This window comes from Acipenser ruthenus, chromosome 23 (genome assembly GCF_902713425.1).
Source record: "Acipenser ruthenus chromosome 23, fAciRut3.2 maternal haplotype, whole genome shotgun sequence".
Taxonomy (NCBI): domain Eukaryota; kingdom Metazoa; phylum Chordata; class Actinopteri; order Acipenseriformes; family Acipenseridae; genus Acipenser; species Acipenser ruthenus.
The window spans coordinates 21079811-21096712 of NC_081211.1; the positions used below are offsets into that span (position 1 = coordinate 21079811).

The window sequence follows — 16902 nt, forward strand, 5'->3', positions numbered from 1 at the left end:
ATTATATGAGTCTGGCTGTCACTCACTTTCATTGGGATTCCAAATCCTGTTATCCTGTGCTAACACAACACAGCACACACAAAGGGTCCATGACAGCATAGCTGCAGCAGCCTGTTGCTGAGGCGAATGGCTGATTTGTTTTATTAAAACGGAGGATCTTAGATTAGAAAGACCACAACAGCTTTCATACAGTACAAGACCAATTGAGTATACTATCGCTCTATCACTTAAATGTGATGTAAAGATCCTAAATAACTTGCTGAGCAACATTATGGCAGCAACTCAACATGGAACACAATAGCTAGTGCTGTGAGTTGTAGCCAACTATGATACAGAGAAAGGCTGTGAGGCTTAAAACCATTAAAAAATATACAGTAGTATGTGCTAGTAATATTTTATTTTTTGCACTCAAAATGATTAAATTCCTTTATCTCAATAATGGTGAGCACAAGAAACACAGACCTCTCAAATATAGGACTTGGCAATGTCACCTTATTTGTGTCACGTGGGCAACACTGCTGCTATTTAAAATGAATTCCCCCTTAATGAATGTAGTGCCCTGTATTACCCTGAATAAAACCACACAGGTTTTTTTTCAAATTTAGTAAGAACATCAAGCTGCACACTTGCAACAAAATAAAATGTAAATAGCATATCAATTAATATTATTCATGTATGCTTTTCTGAGATATGGCTATGTGGCAGGGCGGAAGCCCTACACATGGGGAAATATGTAGTTTTATTGTATATTTTTGCATTATTTGTTGTAAATTGATTTAACTGTTTAATTGATGTTGCGCTCCGCCGTGGACGATTACCTGTCTGTGTGGAGCAGCAGCTGAAAGCAATGAGCTGTTCCAGCAGGCAGATGGGCGTGTCTCGGCAGAGCGTTAGTATAAAAACATAGCGATCGTTGTGATCGGGGCTGCTGCAAGGCCTGCCGTTTTCACGGCACCTTTGATTTATAGTTTGTTGTATTGTGTTTTATTTTTGAGTGTTTGTACAGTCGTGTATCGTCCTCTGTGCGCTACCATCGCTGGTAGCGTCACATGACATTATTGTTTACTTTTTGTTTATGTTTATTGATTAAATCCCGTGCGCCTGTGTCGGCGTATCAACGTCAATCTCTATCTCAGTCTCGTCTGTGTTCTCCTCGGCTACCTGAGGCAAGTTTGCCAGGACTCTATCACAGGCTAAAATTAATTTGACTATATCTCCATAGGCTGGTTGCACAGGGATTGCTCCGTGACATTTGCATGCATACCATGCAAAAAGATTTAATGAGGTTACTATAGGCAATACAGTAGATCTAAGTCTTAACCAAAAAGGGAGAACTGAAATGTTTGGCTGGAATACATTACTGACAAATAATGATAAATCCCAGCATGGTAGTTTTGTGTTAATTATTCTAAGTTATCTGACTATAAAGAACATGTAGCCCTCCCTGTGGTTACACGGGTGCTTCATGGTCCATATCACTTACTGAGCTGTACAGCCTCACCTCCTTACTCCCTTGGTCCTTGCTTCACTCAATTTATTCAATAGAGCTAAACTGTGGCAGATATAATACAGCCCTTGTTGAAATCATTCAAATGAACCTTCCCGGGCGATTTACATTTTATATTGACAGAAATCCACTAGCGAGATACCAACATGTATCCAGTTTAATTAACATAAGCTTAGAGCTCATTTAAGAGATCTAAAAGAGGAAATATTTAGATATGCTTGTGTTAGAATCAATTTAATCGACCCCCATGGAATTGATATTCAGCACTGGAAGGGAATGGGTGGGTTTTAAATCTTGGGGCTCACTCTTTTAACATTATTAAATGTTTCTCTTTGTAATGAAATCCCTGCTACAGCTATGGCCAAAAGTTTTGCATCACCTCTAATTTTAGGATTGAGACATGATTTAACATCATGTAATTAACTAAACTACTAAAATGGTATCACGAAAGTCTACTGGAAGCCATAATAGTACAGTACAGTATTTCACGTTAGATTTCAAAATGTCACATCTTTCAATTTTTGTCAGTTTTTCGTTAAGTATATGGAAAACTACAACGCGGTATGTAATTCAATATGTTAACATAACATTATTCAGCAGGTTTCATTCGACTTTATGAAGCAAAATTAGTTAATTCTATTGAACAGGGGTTCGCAAGGGTGAGAAGGGATTCATTATCTGTGGCATAAGGTTGCTGAGTTTCAGCTGTTCTGCCTTGACATCACCTTCAAAGACATGCAGGTGACAATTTAAGTGAATTGCTGTCTCTGGGGCTCCTCTACCCAGTCATGAACACCTGCATTAATATCTGTTATTTCAGACAGTAATTTCTGTACATCTTGAAAATAGCCCATCTATGTTTAGTGCAGGGAGGCAGACAAAAAAAAATAAAAAAATCTATTCAGATGTTCCGCTCATACCCATATCACTTAACTTCATACAGAACTGTGTGATACTTGTGTTGAGTGATTTCATTCCAGACTCTGTCCAGTCCCCTTTCAGTCCAACGTCACTTCCTTTTGCCCTTCTTTTATCTCTGACAGGCAGTAAGAAATGTAAGGAGACAGAGCACCCTGAGCTCCCCTGCAGATCGCTACATGGTTAAGAGTCTGGCTCTTTTGCATTGTAGTTGAGGCACTTGCTTGCGGTGCGCAGGGTTGCCGGTTTTGCGCCCAGCCTCCGCCATTTTACACTTGCAGATTTGATTTTAGGAAATTCAACAACAACATAGTAATATCTCTCAATTTAAAAGCGGCTTCTATCATGTGAGGTAGCACAACACAACACAGTCTTATTGTCTCAAAACAACATCAAAGACTGACAGGGCACTTTTATAATTAGTCGTTCTTATGACTAGGTTTAAATACAGCAGTTTCTGTGAATGAGTCCCAGATACAATCAGAGAGTTTGCAATGACAAGACCAGACGAGATAGTAAATAGCCATTAAAAAGTAGAGTAATGAAAAGAACAGTCACAACCATGGTGGATGGTTAAAAAAAGAAATATCTGTCTTCCAATTGCTGGGACTCCTTTGAATTATGTGAATGTGTGGTTCCTGTGGTTCCTAGGAACAAGCAAGTCACAGGAAAGGAAGGCTGCAAAGAGGAAATGCAAAGGTGTTGCTGAAAATATTCCCTAGAACTAGATGAAGAATTTGACATAAGCATGCAGTAGTCAATAGAACTGCATTGACTCTAGAGTAGAGTAAACAGTTAGGCTTATCTGATAAAGCAAAACCTAATTGAAAGTCATCTGGTATTTTCTTTACACAGTATATTTGCGTGGATTGGCAATCATTCTTGACGTTAAGTAGCATCAAGTTGCAGAAAAAATGATGATTGTGTTTTATTATAATTATAATACAATACATGTACACTCAATTAAATCTGTCTTGACTCCTTTCATTGGTGTTAAGCCACATAGGCGATGAGACACTCTTGAAATTGTAATTCGTCTGAAGTAAATGACATGTAACTTGGATTGTATTCACTCACTCAATAGTCTAATCAATATTATAATCACCAGCTGGCTGGCAAAGAAGAAACAGTGGTTAACTTGTAAGATTGTGAAATGCCATTGTTAGTTCAGATACTAAACACTTAGCAAGTGTAGGTGTCTAAATCACAGACTTCTTACACTCAGCAGAACAGGCTTAGCAGAATGATAACTAATTGCACTTCAACTCATAAATAATCTTTATAGGGACCATTATATAGAAATGTTGTATTTTTGGATCAGTAAACTGTCATGACTTTTTGACTAGAGTGTGAGGCTTGTGTGTTGTTAAATGTATTTTGCTTCATTTTATTTTACCTTTTCAGATGTTCCTTCACTGGCAAGGTCTTTATTTCTGGAATGAGTGCAGAAAAAGCTTTCTGTCACAAAAGGTTTTGTGTTTCCCTGACACAAGAGTCTAGTTTATGGTGTTTGAAATAACAGTGTGTGGATAACTGAGTGGCTTATTCAACCTGGACTTTCTATTGAAGGTTAATCGAGAGCTGGTTTATATACAGTCCTAAAACTAATGTCTCACTGATAATATATCTATAAGCGTACTAGATGTAAAATCTAATACATCTTTGAAAAGGCACTTCAGACTAATTCTAAATCATAAGCCATGTTGTGCTGAAAAGGAAAAAGAATGCTTCTTTTAGCAGTAAGTTATAATGGACGTACAGTACAAGTGGATCATATTCAATGTTTGTACTGATCATTGTGAGAAAGTGAGGGTTAGGAGTAATGTATGGATCATTTGTATTAAGTACTGTATCACCCTCTTCCATTTAACAGATTGAGCTATTACCCTTTCATATGCCATTATACATTTATATGGTCATTTTGCATCTTACCTGACGTTTCCCATGCTAATAGTACACATTTACCATTACTTGTATGTCACACAGGCAGAATTCTAATGCCCAGCGTGTTGGGTTATTAAATAAGACTTTTTTCGAGGCACATTCTAGTGATTTGATTTCTTTTTCTTTTTTTTTTTAATACACTGCATTGTATTTTCCAATTATTTATAGAACGGCCTTGTGGGAACGGTATGTATCTTGAATCAAAGTTCCAACTGTGAACAGAAAAACGCATTTGATCTTTTTCATATCATTTCTCAGACATAGACCTGCAAATTAGATGATTCATGTAGACCTTTAACTAATGCATTGTTTTCTTTTCCTTTAGTGGAAAGGTCACTTCTTTAGTCACACAAATTGAATGTTAAGGGAAGAAAAATAATGTGCTGCCATTTTAAAGGGAGGACAAATGGACCTAATCTCATTATTTTGTCATTTTCAAAGAAGTGAAGGAAAGAGTCCAGTAGATAACATAAAAATGGAAAGTTTCAAAGTTTATTTTGTGATAATGGGTTAGTGGCTTTTCAGTGCAATAACCACATTTTATCATCATATTGTATTAGCAGTCACCAAGAGAGTTAATTTAGCAGTCCGAGTCCAGTTTGTAGTAGACATAATGAAAACACAAAAATGAATGCTATTAATACCAGGTGTTATCCAAACTTCAATACATATGCCTCCAAAGAGCTCAGAGATTGTCACTGGAATTGGTTACATTTATTTCTCACGTAGGTCCTTTTATGTAAGCTGGTTGCAGGTTACTAAGGCTAGGCTGGATTTGCAAAAAAAAACAAAAAACGAGAGATGTTTTACTGCCGCTAGAATTCTAAGACCAAATCTATCTGACATTATAGGACAACTACATTCTTCAACATCTATTTTCAGCCCATGTCTTTAGTCTGGCATTTCCTAAAACAGCCCAAAGCTGTGCGGAACAGACCAGGATGCTAACAGTGTTGGGTCAAGTGTCTATCTAAATCCATCATTATTACCCACTCCTTTTCTGTAGCATGTTTTACAATTTTTATTTACTGTTTATTTTATTTTATTTATTTTTGCAATGACTTAACAATGAAAGTTTAGAAATCCATTTTTGAGGTTGTTGTTTGAGAACTAAAATGTTCCATACAATACTATCTGTAAAGTACAATATCTTATTAACATATAGTTCATCCCCAGCCAACACTGTAAATACAACAAGTTGTAGTTAAGAATGTCATAATCACAACTGAACAAGTGGTTCTTCCAGTACAAGTGAAAATGTCAGTGGCATACATACAGTATATGCAACATACACAGATGGGCAAGCATCTCCTTACTTCCTGATACCCTAAATGCTGTAAGATGTAGAATGACCTATTCAAGTTTCTCTAGATATAAGTAAAAATGTAAGTTTGATATATGGATATACTGTAGAGACAGATTCTGATGCATACTGGTGTCTCCACTATATCCCAGAGCCCTTGACATGCAGCTTTTACTTAATAAAACTGTATCTAATCAGAGCCAATGAAGGTAGAAATAAATTCTTCTGAACAGCTAGCCAGCATTAGTATGAATCATGAGCATTAGTTAGTAAAAGTGTAAATCACAAGCCTTAGTTTGAAAAAAAATACATGCTGGAAATGAATGGAGATGAGTTCTGCATGGGAGAGAGAGGGAGAGACAAGTGGGCAGAGGAGAGGAAGAGAGAAAGCAAGACAGACAGATATTGCTGTTAATAGAAGCCTAGGCCCAACACATGCAATGTATTAGATTCTTGAAGCAATTGATTATAGTGCTGCCCCATTCCCAGTTTGACTCAGAAAGAGGTTGCACCCAGTTGATTTAAGATAATGCCTGACCACTGTGTGAAACAGAGGAAAATTGGTGTAAATATAAGGATTGCTTAAATGCACAGCTAGATGCAAAAATATCTCAGTGCCATGAATGCAAACGTCCTCAATCAGGAGGAGCTACATATCAGACCCTTTACGCTAAACCACAGGCCTACTGGATTATGCTGGCACAGTCTTTATAGTATAGTAAAGCCTTAAAAAACAGACACAGTATGGAGACAGAACAAGAAGATTACCCATTGATGTTTTCATGCTCACCACTGTTCCACCCCAGTTTCTCGTAACTATGAGAACAGTAGACCATCATTGTAACAACAAGATGCATGTATGTACAACAAACCCTAAATGCATGGTCTCTCGCAATGATTCGTCAAGCGGTGGCTAGCTTGTGAGCCAGTTATATGAGAGCACAGTTAGTATTACCCCTGTTAACAAGAGGCAGACAGCTGTTTTAAAATGAGTGAGTATTTAGAAACCAATCTGAGACCTTAAACTGGCTTTTACAATGCGACTGAGGCTTCCAATGAACAGACTCCCAGCAAAAACCCAACAGTCTAAAGGTGAACGTATTCCATTTCATACTCGGATTTACAGCCTACAAAGAAACATTCAGCGGCAGAATGATCACAGACTTAAGTGAGAGGGGAAATAAGAGAAAGTAAGCTTACATTTGTATCTGTGGCTCAGTTAAAAGACTCTTCTCTCCAGAGGGCAATGCTCACTCTGCAGGAGTGGTGAATGAACTCAGAAGATTATGTGGTTACTATTCACAACAAGATACAGGCATGAGGCTTAGAAGTGTGTGCCCTGGATCAAGGGTTATGTTTTCTTTTTCTGATTTTGTGCAGATTTAAAAAAAAAAAAGAAATGTTCTGTAATACTATTAAATATCTCTTCACTGTCATTGTAGAGCAAAGACTATGTTGCATTATATGCATGTATTAAGGGGAACTACTGGTACCCGTTCCATAATCTATTATTGAATCATCTCAGAGAGTAGCACTATCTATTAGTAATGAGGGGTTGCAAAGCACAGTGAAAGTCAGCAGGCTTCAATGCAATGGCACCGGTCTGTGGAAGAAGTGAGGAAGCACTGCTACTTTAAATATTATGCTCAGTCAGAAGCTTCTTTCAAGTCCATACAGGGCATATTCAGGACTACTACTGTGTACCACAGACCAAACCTAGTGTTCATTGGCTTTCTAAAGGAACTCTGTGAGGTATTTTCAAAGAAAGGCAATATTTCATTTTTTAAAACTCAACAGATTGCATACGTCTCATTTAAATTCAGATCTCTCGGCTCTGGTGTCATACCTGCTTCCTCTGTAACATCTCAAAGCAACTCAGTCATATGCTTCATACAAGTGAGTTAGCTGGCATGTTGTATATACACTGCTCCAAACAATTAAGAGGTATTCAGAGATGTGTGTATTAAGCATGTGTGTACAGGCACTCAGCTATGCATTCATTTCCAGTATGCATAATCAATGCCAGGCTGCATGTGTACAGTATAGACTGAACTGTTGGATATTTGCTTACCCTGATAGCTGTTTCTGCATTACAGTATTTCAATACAGGATCTGAGGGTATATTCTGCTGAAAGAGCCACTTGGAATGGATATTCTTTACTTTGTATATCATGTTCTGTCTCTGGTGCCTATGGCCTTTTCTCTAAGTTCAGCTGGTACACACCTACAGGTTTAGTTCTGAGGGGTATTTCTTATTGGTGTAATAGGGGCAGAGTATTGCAGGAGGACAGGTCAATGGTTATAGCGGTAGACATGTTCAAGATCCATTTTGAGGCCGCATGAAGTTGTCAAAGGTCATCATGATGTGATGATTGAAACACAAAATGATATACAAAGTGATTCCAAACAACACATAAAACACTTTAGTTACAGGAGATTCCAGATGCATAACAAGCTGCTCTTTAAAATGCACATTTCTGAATAGCACTTCATTGTTTTGGAAATGGCAGGCAATTAGTTATATTATTTTGAGCTGATATATCATTGACCAGTGACCTATGGTAGTCGAGAAAAGCAAAAATCTTATGCAATAAAGCATTTATGTAATACAACTCATTCAGAATGTTGCTCTACTTAAGCTCTCTGCTGTACTCCATTTAACTAATCAACTATGCCACAATAAAACCTAGCAGTTATCCTTTCCTTTTTCAATATTAGTTAATATTACTATTTTCAATTTTAGACACCAATCCAAGCCCAGACACAATAAAGATAATAATCCCAAGCCCAGATATCAAAAGACAAGTTCGATCAGACTTCCTGTTCAACAATCTCTAAACCCAAATGTCATAAAAAAACAAAAACAGCCAGCAGCTACAGTATGCTTTGGTTGATCTTGTAGAAATTAGGAATTGGTCACTTTTGGCCTGTAGCTATTGTTTATAGTGCTTTCTGTGTAGAATTATCATTTAACTTTGAAATGCTGCTCTTTTATTCCATAAATAAATCCAGTACCTTACCATGTTGCCAGGTTACAGTAAAGAAGAAAGGAGAAAGTACATGGCTCTATGGAAAACATTGACCAACCGAGGCACCCCATAACCACTGTAGTTTCCAGCACCCAGAACAAATTCCAAGCTGGAAAATGTTTACTTTTTAATTATTATGATTTATTTTTTTTACACAAGGTTTTTAATGTTCTGGAACTGCATTCATGTGGTACTGTTAACTTAAAAAAATGTAAAATCAATAAGCTTAGTGAGTGCCCATTCAGCGGTGGTCTCCTAGCAACTGTTTACTGTATGGGTGTGCGAGGAAAGGTTGATCAGAAACACCACAATGTGGTCAGACAATTGTTTTCTTTCAAACACAATGGGATTGTGCTTCTGAGATTTTCTGTACTTTTAATTGTGCATTTGAACAGGATGCCTATCCTCCCAGAGAGAGTAAGCTGCCTCGGTAAGCACTACCCTATTCCAGGTAGTGTTATTGTGGAGAGTATGTCTATACTGATATGACAGACAGCACTGCTGTCTATGAAGAGGCCCAAAAGACAATTTGTCAAGCAGTCTAAGCAAGCTAAATTGCGGTCTGGGACAGACATGCCTGCCAATGCTAGGGGTCTTCCTGTAATTTCCTTCTTGTCTGACACAAGCTGATTTTTTTATATTGCATCAACAGACAAAGACTAAGTCCCTGTCCTTGTGTGCATTGTGCTCACCTCTCTCTTCCTCGGTTCTCCATTTTACTAAGCCAGCCCTGGTTGTGCGACCTGTTTCTCCTTCCCTCCCAGCTTTGAAGTCCAGCTCTGTGAAGGCAACAGATCCATGAGTATAATCTATTTCTTCCACAGGACTGACCATGTATTCAGAATATCCACAGTAAGCATTATTGTTACAGCAATGATTGTAACTGTTTCAGATATCGATACATATTTGAAAACAAGAACACAAAACTGATATACACATGTTGAATTAAAATAAAAACGAAGAACACTCAAAGGGGGATCGATACTACTTTAAACAAAAAGGATGAGGTTCTACGAGCTAATGACTAAAGATTACCAAGATGGTGCTTGTCAAGGCAAGTGAAATGTATTTGTTCTTACAATATTATTATTATTATTATTTATTTCTTAGCAGACACCCTTAGCCAGGATGACTTACAATTGTTACAAGATATCACATTATTTTTACATACAATTACATTATTTTTTACACATTATTATTACATACAATATATACAATATATGTATATATTGTAACATCTGGTATTTTTAACAGTTTTAATATTTGTAATGTACTTTTAATAATCATTGACTAACGATTAATAATAATCATTGACTAACGATTTCTTGCTGTTAACTGAATTAGTGCAATACATTTAATGGTTGCTAGGAATTGGTGAAAGTCTTATTTCCATCCTTGTGGGTGTGTCGGTCTGGGTTTCTCTCTCTCTCTCTCTCTCTCTCTCTCTCTCTCTCTCTCTCTCTCTCTCTCTCTCTCTCTCACACACACACCTTCCCCCTCTCTGTCTCACTTCATTTCCCTCCCCCTCCCCCCAACTGAAATGTCTTAATAGGAGGGTCAGGAATGAACCACTGACCCTCCTGGTAACACACCTATATAATATAAAACAAGATCCAGGGGGCAATTAAAAAGGTATCAGTATTAGGCTGCTGACAACATGGACCCCTGTATCTGTAGTAGCTTTTATTGATTGAGTAGGTTGCAAGATTAATCCTGTTAACAACCAAATCTCTCTTTAAAATGAACGCAACTAGAAAGATTGTTACCGTTTTTCAAAGATCATGTTCTGTAATAAGTATAGTATTAAAAATTAATGAGATGTTTGTTTCCATGACTTCAAGGCATTTCATCTTTCTCCTGCTTCTGTTCTGCAGATTAATTATTTCTTTAGCTATTCATTAAATGTGGAATTACAAGCTGCTTGGAGCCTGTATTACAGAATTTATCACAGGATAACATTTCTAGGGAAGCTCTTGCAGATATAATGGTGTGGAACCCAAACACATTGTCTATGAAAATAAGGTTTTGCTTTGTTTAATACTCATATCTTGTAACATTTTGTGGCAGATGGTTTTTAATGGGGTGGCTTGCTGCACTTAAAGCATTGTGTTATAAATATTGCAAATCTTTATTGCACTGGCTTGGATGAATCATGTTGCTCTATGGTAAAAAGGATATGTTGGGGGACTTTTAAAGAAGTTTACCTCAGTAATTGTGCAGATTTCCCATGGTTATACTATGCATTTACCATACTTTACCGTTGTTTGCCATGTTTTTAAATGTGCTTTGCAGTTCTTACATATGTTATGCTTTATTAGAGTTCCTTATGCTTTTAATATGTTAACTTGTATAAGGGGAATTTAGCATAGTCAAAGCGCAGTACAAGTTAAGAAGAGATGCCAATAAATTATTATAAAATATAAACACTAATTATTTTACTGGTTATAAAAAACAAGGTGATAATTAAAATAAATAAATATAAATGTTTCAAGAAAAACATCTCAATTAAATGATAGCATGTGTTGTAGTTGAAAATCAGAATTGTGTAATTGTGTAAACAAACCGACATACATGCAGCGCTTTTGTTGAAATCATTACCTCTATTCTTAAACTGAATCTTCCTGGTGGCTCTACAGGTTTGAACTGAATTTAGAGGGTAATCAGGACAACACAAGCTTAGATGAAAATCTAGCCTAGTGAGGAGAGCAACACAAAAGTGTACTCCAGAAACTACACTCAAAGAACAGCCTTTAATGGTGGTATTATAACCTAGGAGATGTATTGTTCAACCAATATTTATGTCAATTTATATTCTACCACATTAAACAACTCGTGCTCCCAAACATTTCCTCTCTACGTCATAACATTTTCAGACCTTACACAGACCCAACATTTTCAAATGCAAAAGATTACTTGGAATCATTTGTCCCAAAGGGTTATTTTTGTCTCTGGGGTTCATCCTTCTTTTGAACAAAAAAAAAAAACCTTTCTCATTAGCATAAATGATTTAAAATGTTTGGGTCTGCTCCAGCTTAGTCTCAGGGACCGAACAATTTAGAAAGCAGCCATGTTTGAGAGAGAGAATTCGATGAAGGAATGATGGCACTGTCATGAATAAATTACACTCTAATGAACAATGATGGTTTTTGAGCTTATGCAGCAGGGAGAGGTAGCCATTTGGGAACAGGGTAGAATGGTTGCACTACATTTCACTTCATAAGCTTGGTGTACATGCAGTTTAAAAACTCCAAATTCTCTCTCCATTGTCATGAGAATGTGACGTAGCACACACATATCACACACGCTCCTCACACTATAGGAAATGCACAGCCAAAACAAAGTACGTCTGAAAGGGGTAGGTAAATCGCCTTCTCACATTAAAAAGCCACACAAATTGACCACTGTGATGTAACCTCGCCCAACTTTCTACTGTAAGTGAAGGCCATACCAAGCAATTTTTTATTAATAACCGAGATCTGCTGAGAGTAGCCCTGACAAGCTTCACTGAAATTTACTAAAAAGAATTGACTCCAACCAGACTTTTACGTTACAGTAATTGCTGAACCACAGGAACATTCTCAAGGAGGGATTCAAAATATGTCTCAGAAGTAAAACACAATCCAATTGTTTTCAAAGACATTTATCTTGCATCAGCAGTGCTTTTAACTAAACAGTTTTAAGTCTGCTATTTGGGTCTCTTGGCATAGCAGGTGTCATTTTAAACGTTGCTTCTGTAAAACCCTTTTTTGATGCCAGAGCTGCATTATCTCTGCACATACAGGGCAATGTTTTATGCAATCATGATCTGTAGCTGGTAAGTTTTTTTTTCCCTTGCTTGACTTTGCATGACTTTTCATCTTCATAAAGTCAATGACTCCTGACAAACACACGTCCCTTGTAGCACTTGCCACTTTAGCTCTCTCGCTTGGCACAAGCGGCAGGGAATTGGAATTTAAAGGGCAATTTGGCAGTATTGAAAATGGCGTAATACTGCAATTTATCATCCAGTCCAGATTAAGAGACTCAGAATTTGCTGCATACTTCGTTAGGTAAGGAAGGGTGCAGACTCAAGCTGGCAAACTGTTAATGAACTTTAAAAAACATAACTGGCATTGATAAACAGAATGGTCCCAAACCAGGCTTTGCAGCGAAAACCCTCAAGATGTTGTCTCGTGGGAATCCTTCACTTCAGAAAGTTGTAACTGCATCTCTACAATCAAATCTACCTTGCGATTTGTTTATGTTACATACAGTACTGATGTGTGTTTGGTATAACAACAAATGCTGCACTTCGGCCTATAGGAACGTAACAATTTGTAATAGAAGAACTCATCCCTCACAGCAGGCCTTCCTGTTTCTTGTACTTGTTTTGGATTATCTGACATTCTTAATCAACAATCGCTCTGGAATTATAGTACTGGTATCTCACAGTCTCTAATCCACAGCTAACAACAAGACCATCCAGATAATAGCAGCAGGCAATGGAAAAGTGCTATTCAGGGTTGAGTATCCTGAGTTTTTATCTTCAGATGAGACAAAAAGAGGAACAGAGGGAGACAGATGATTGACAGATACATACACTTATGAAATCCAACTCTCTATCTCTTTGCCCTTGTCACACAATTCACAGGCACATTGATACAGAAAAACAGAGTGTCTTGAGACAAAATGTGTTAACTTCATCCATGCAGTAAACCAATATACTGTGGGAGGCAATTAAATTATGTCCTCGTAAAGGTAACAGCATATATATAATACTTGTTTTGTGTCTCTGAATTGGCAGACAAATTGTTAACCTGGCCAAATATGAAATATGCTTTTTTTTACTAACTGAGTGCATTATACTGGGTTTGTTGACAAACTAAACATCCTTTGCTTTGTAAGCTGTAGTGCCATTCAGTGTTTTTAAGATAAGGTTTTATTTGTATTTCATAAGAAAGCTTATCCTTCCTGCTTCCCTGGGGGATTTTATGAAGCTGAAATACAAACACACACACACACACACACACACACACACACACACACACACACACACACACACACACACACACCTGTGCCCTACTGTTTGCACAGGACTAGCTTAAAAAATACTGGAAGTTTTGTTTGGTACTTCAATTTTACATGATATAGATACATGTAGACTAGGGTGTTTGTTTCTAATAAGAAGCAACAAGGTATTATAGTATATTGTATAAGTAGCTAAAAGGTTAGAGTGCAATTATTAAATATTCACAAGATTCTTTTTATACACAGATTCTTTTTTCATATAAGATCAGCAGCCGGCAGCACTTGCTGCTGTGAAATTATTCTGCTTTATCTGTTAATAAAACTCCTTGATGTCTCCTTGTGGAGATTGAAGCGTGTTGTATTTCAAACTGAGAAATGTGTTTTCATTTTATCTACGTACCTAACAAAACAGAATCAGGTAAGTTCAAAAAGCCAGTGAATGGTCTTGTGCTGTTTACTTTTAAAACCCATTTCTTGAGGGATGAACTGGTTTCTTCCATTGATTCCGGGCTTTAGTTCTGTTAAGGATTCAAGACAGGTGCCATGTCTTCAGGTCCTGTTCAATTTCAGTTCAAACTGGCATTCAAAGCTGCTGCCAGCTGATGTATGGCTCCTTTTGTCTTCCAACCTAAGTTATTCCTAACCCTGTCTCTGATTTAAATGAACTGCACAGTCTGACACCATGTCTCAGCTATCTCTTCCATCACTGTCACCCAGATAAGGCTGCTCGTAACTCCATCCATGAAGGATGGTGCTTTGGATGGAGGCAGGCATGCACTGAGGGTCAAGAGATGTCAGCTTTGCTATGCAGGCTGGAGATCACCTGGACATTGTTGGCCACCAGGAGTAATTCCATCTCCAGTGGCCTCAGTGTTGTCCTTAGGAAACAAGTAGCAGCTGCATCATACTGTGTTGCCATCAATCTGTGTAACTGAAAAGCGTACTGCTGCTAGACCTCTGCTGCCAGAACAAGACTGAAGACTCTGAACTCTGGAGTGCTGAAATGTGTCATCTTTATTTATTTATTTTTACTTTACAACATAAGATACCAATGCCTTGCTAACCCTTGAGAGTAAGTATGTATAACCAAAAAAGTGTATTATAATCTGCTAGGCCATAACATACTACAGAGAAATTGATGTGAAAGTGTTTATGAAGATAAGCATTTGCGAAAATGTGCTGAATAATTGTAATCTGTGCCTGGAAGGTGTTTTGATGTCCACTTGTACTGTAATGGCAGTCAGTTATCGCCTACATATCTATCAATATCTCAAAGATATTCCACAGTGACTTTCCAAACACAACATCGATTCCTTTTACCTATTACAGATAAATTAACAGATTTGCAAAATGAAGGAAAAAGCATTTGGAGGATGAAATCTACAAGCTAAAAGATTAAGCATACTCTCTTACTGAAAGGTGTTTTGATGGTAACTCCAAAGAGCCTTTTTATGGTGTTTGTAATGGTACCAAGTTGTTCTGTATGCCCTTCAGTTCCAGGTTCCAGTCATTGACAGTATAATGAAGGCTAGATCAGCCAAACTCTTTGCCATTTCCTAATTTCTAATTTCAAAGTTTATGGTGCAATGCATGGTCCTAGAGAAAATGGACAGTGAAAAATGTTCTGTTTCCCTGACAGTGTATAAAATAAACAAGGAGAGACAAGGTAAACAGTCGCCTTCACTTGCTTATAAATCATTAACAGGAAAGCTTTGAAATGACAACAAAACAGAAACTATTTTCAGCTATAACTTTGAAAATAAATAACTTTTACCTGCCTCAGTTAAAATACTGAACGCGAAGAACATTTTATGAAGTTTAAATCATATTTATTTAATATGTATTTAATATAAATGTATATATCATACATGCCTTATGTAAATTATGTTTATTTCACATACATCTCATCATTCATTTTAGTTGGTGACATTTCACAGAAAGAATTTAATGTACTTTACTGCATTTTGATTAAATAATAAAAAAAAAAATCTGGAATAAGCCATAACCCAGATTTTACTAAGCAGAAAAGCTATCTAATACACAGGGAAATATCCCTTGGAGATAATTATAGGTGATAGACCTGCACCAGTGGTTAATGTGTTTCAAAGGTTTCCATTGACACGTCCTTATTTTTAGATATTTGTATAAACCCAGTTATAAGCAGAAAGTGATATACTATTCTAAACAAGAAACATAATACAAATACAAATTAAACTGTATTATTTCAAACCTGATTCCTTTAAACAGCTTACTATAAAGATTACTACATTTAAAAAAACAAGCTTAAAGATCTCAGCTTTGTGATTAGAGCCATGCCATTCAGTTGGTGTTTTGTGCAGTATATTTTAAAGGTCTGATCTCTGTCAACGTCTGGTCAGCTCAAGCTGACAAGTAGAGAGGCACAGATTTGATTTTGGAGTCACTTTTTGCAATCATTTTGCAAGCTTTGCAGTAATGCTGCATGGAATTAAATTTAACATATAAAATATGTTGCTAACACTGTCAACAATTGGCTTATTTGTTATTTGTTTAGTTTATTCCTCTACACCCGCTAAATCCCTAGACTAAACAGATGCAAATGTAGACTTTGATGTGCCATGCTTTGCACAACAGTCAGGCAGGTTTGATGAAATGAGTTTGCAGTTTTAAAAAAACCCTAAAACTTAGGTTTAAAGTCAATGCTTCCCAACCCTCATGTAATACATCAGCCTAAAAAAAAAAAAAAAAACAGGGTTGTTTAAAACGCTTGATCCTAAATTACTGTTACCATCAGCTACATCCTCAACCAACTAGTATTAAGTATTCAAGTTTAAATCTGCAGCATCATCTAAGGCACAACAGTGTATTATTATTATTATTATTATTATTATTATTATTATTATTATTATTATTATTATTATTATTATTATTATTTATTTATTTATTTATTAGCAGACGCCCTTATCCAGGGCGACTTACAATCGTAAGCAAATACATTTCAAGTGTTACAATACAAGTAATACAATAAGAGCAAGAAATACAATAACTTTTGTTCAAGCAAAGTACAAGTGTGACAAACCACAATTCAATAATACAGCAGATAATAGTGATAGTTACATCAGGATATGATTAAATACAAAATACTACAGGTTAAACACTTGGCAGATCTCTAAGGCAGATGTGTGATGACGCCTGCGTTCCATGCAAATCAGCAC

At 36.8% G+C, this 16902-nt stretch overlaps 1 protein-coding gene across 2 annotated transcripts in view; it reads right to left on the reverse strand.

Annotated features, from left to right (window-relative positions):
- The window catches only part of LOC131699631 (testican-1-like), a 164787-nt gene that overhangs the window by 61088 nt on the left and 86797 nt on the right, over nt 1-16902 (reverse strand). Inside the window, exon 4 of one of the 2 annotated variants that reach the window (XM_058996803.1) lies at nt 9394-9480. The exons of the other annotated variant lie outside the window; for it this stretch is intronic. Coding sequence (XP_058852786.1) covers nt 9394-9480 — 87 coding nt within the window. The remainder of the gene's footprint in view (nt 1-9393; nt 9481-16902) is intronic. 2 annotated transcript variants of the gene reach the window in all.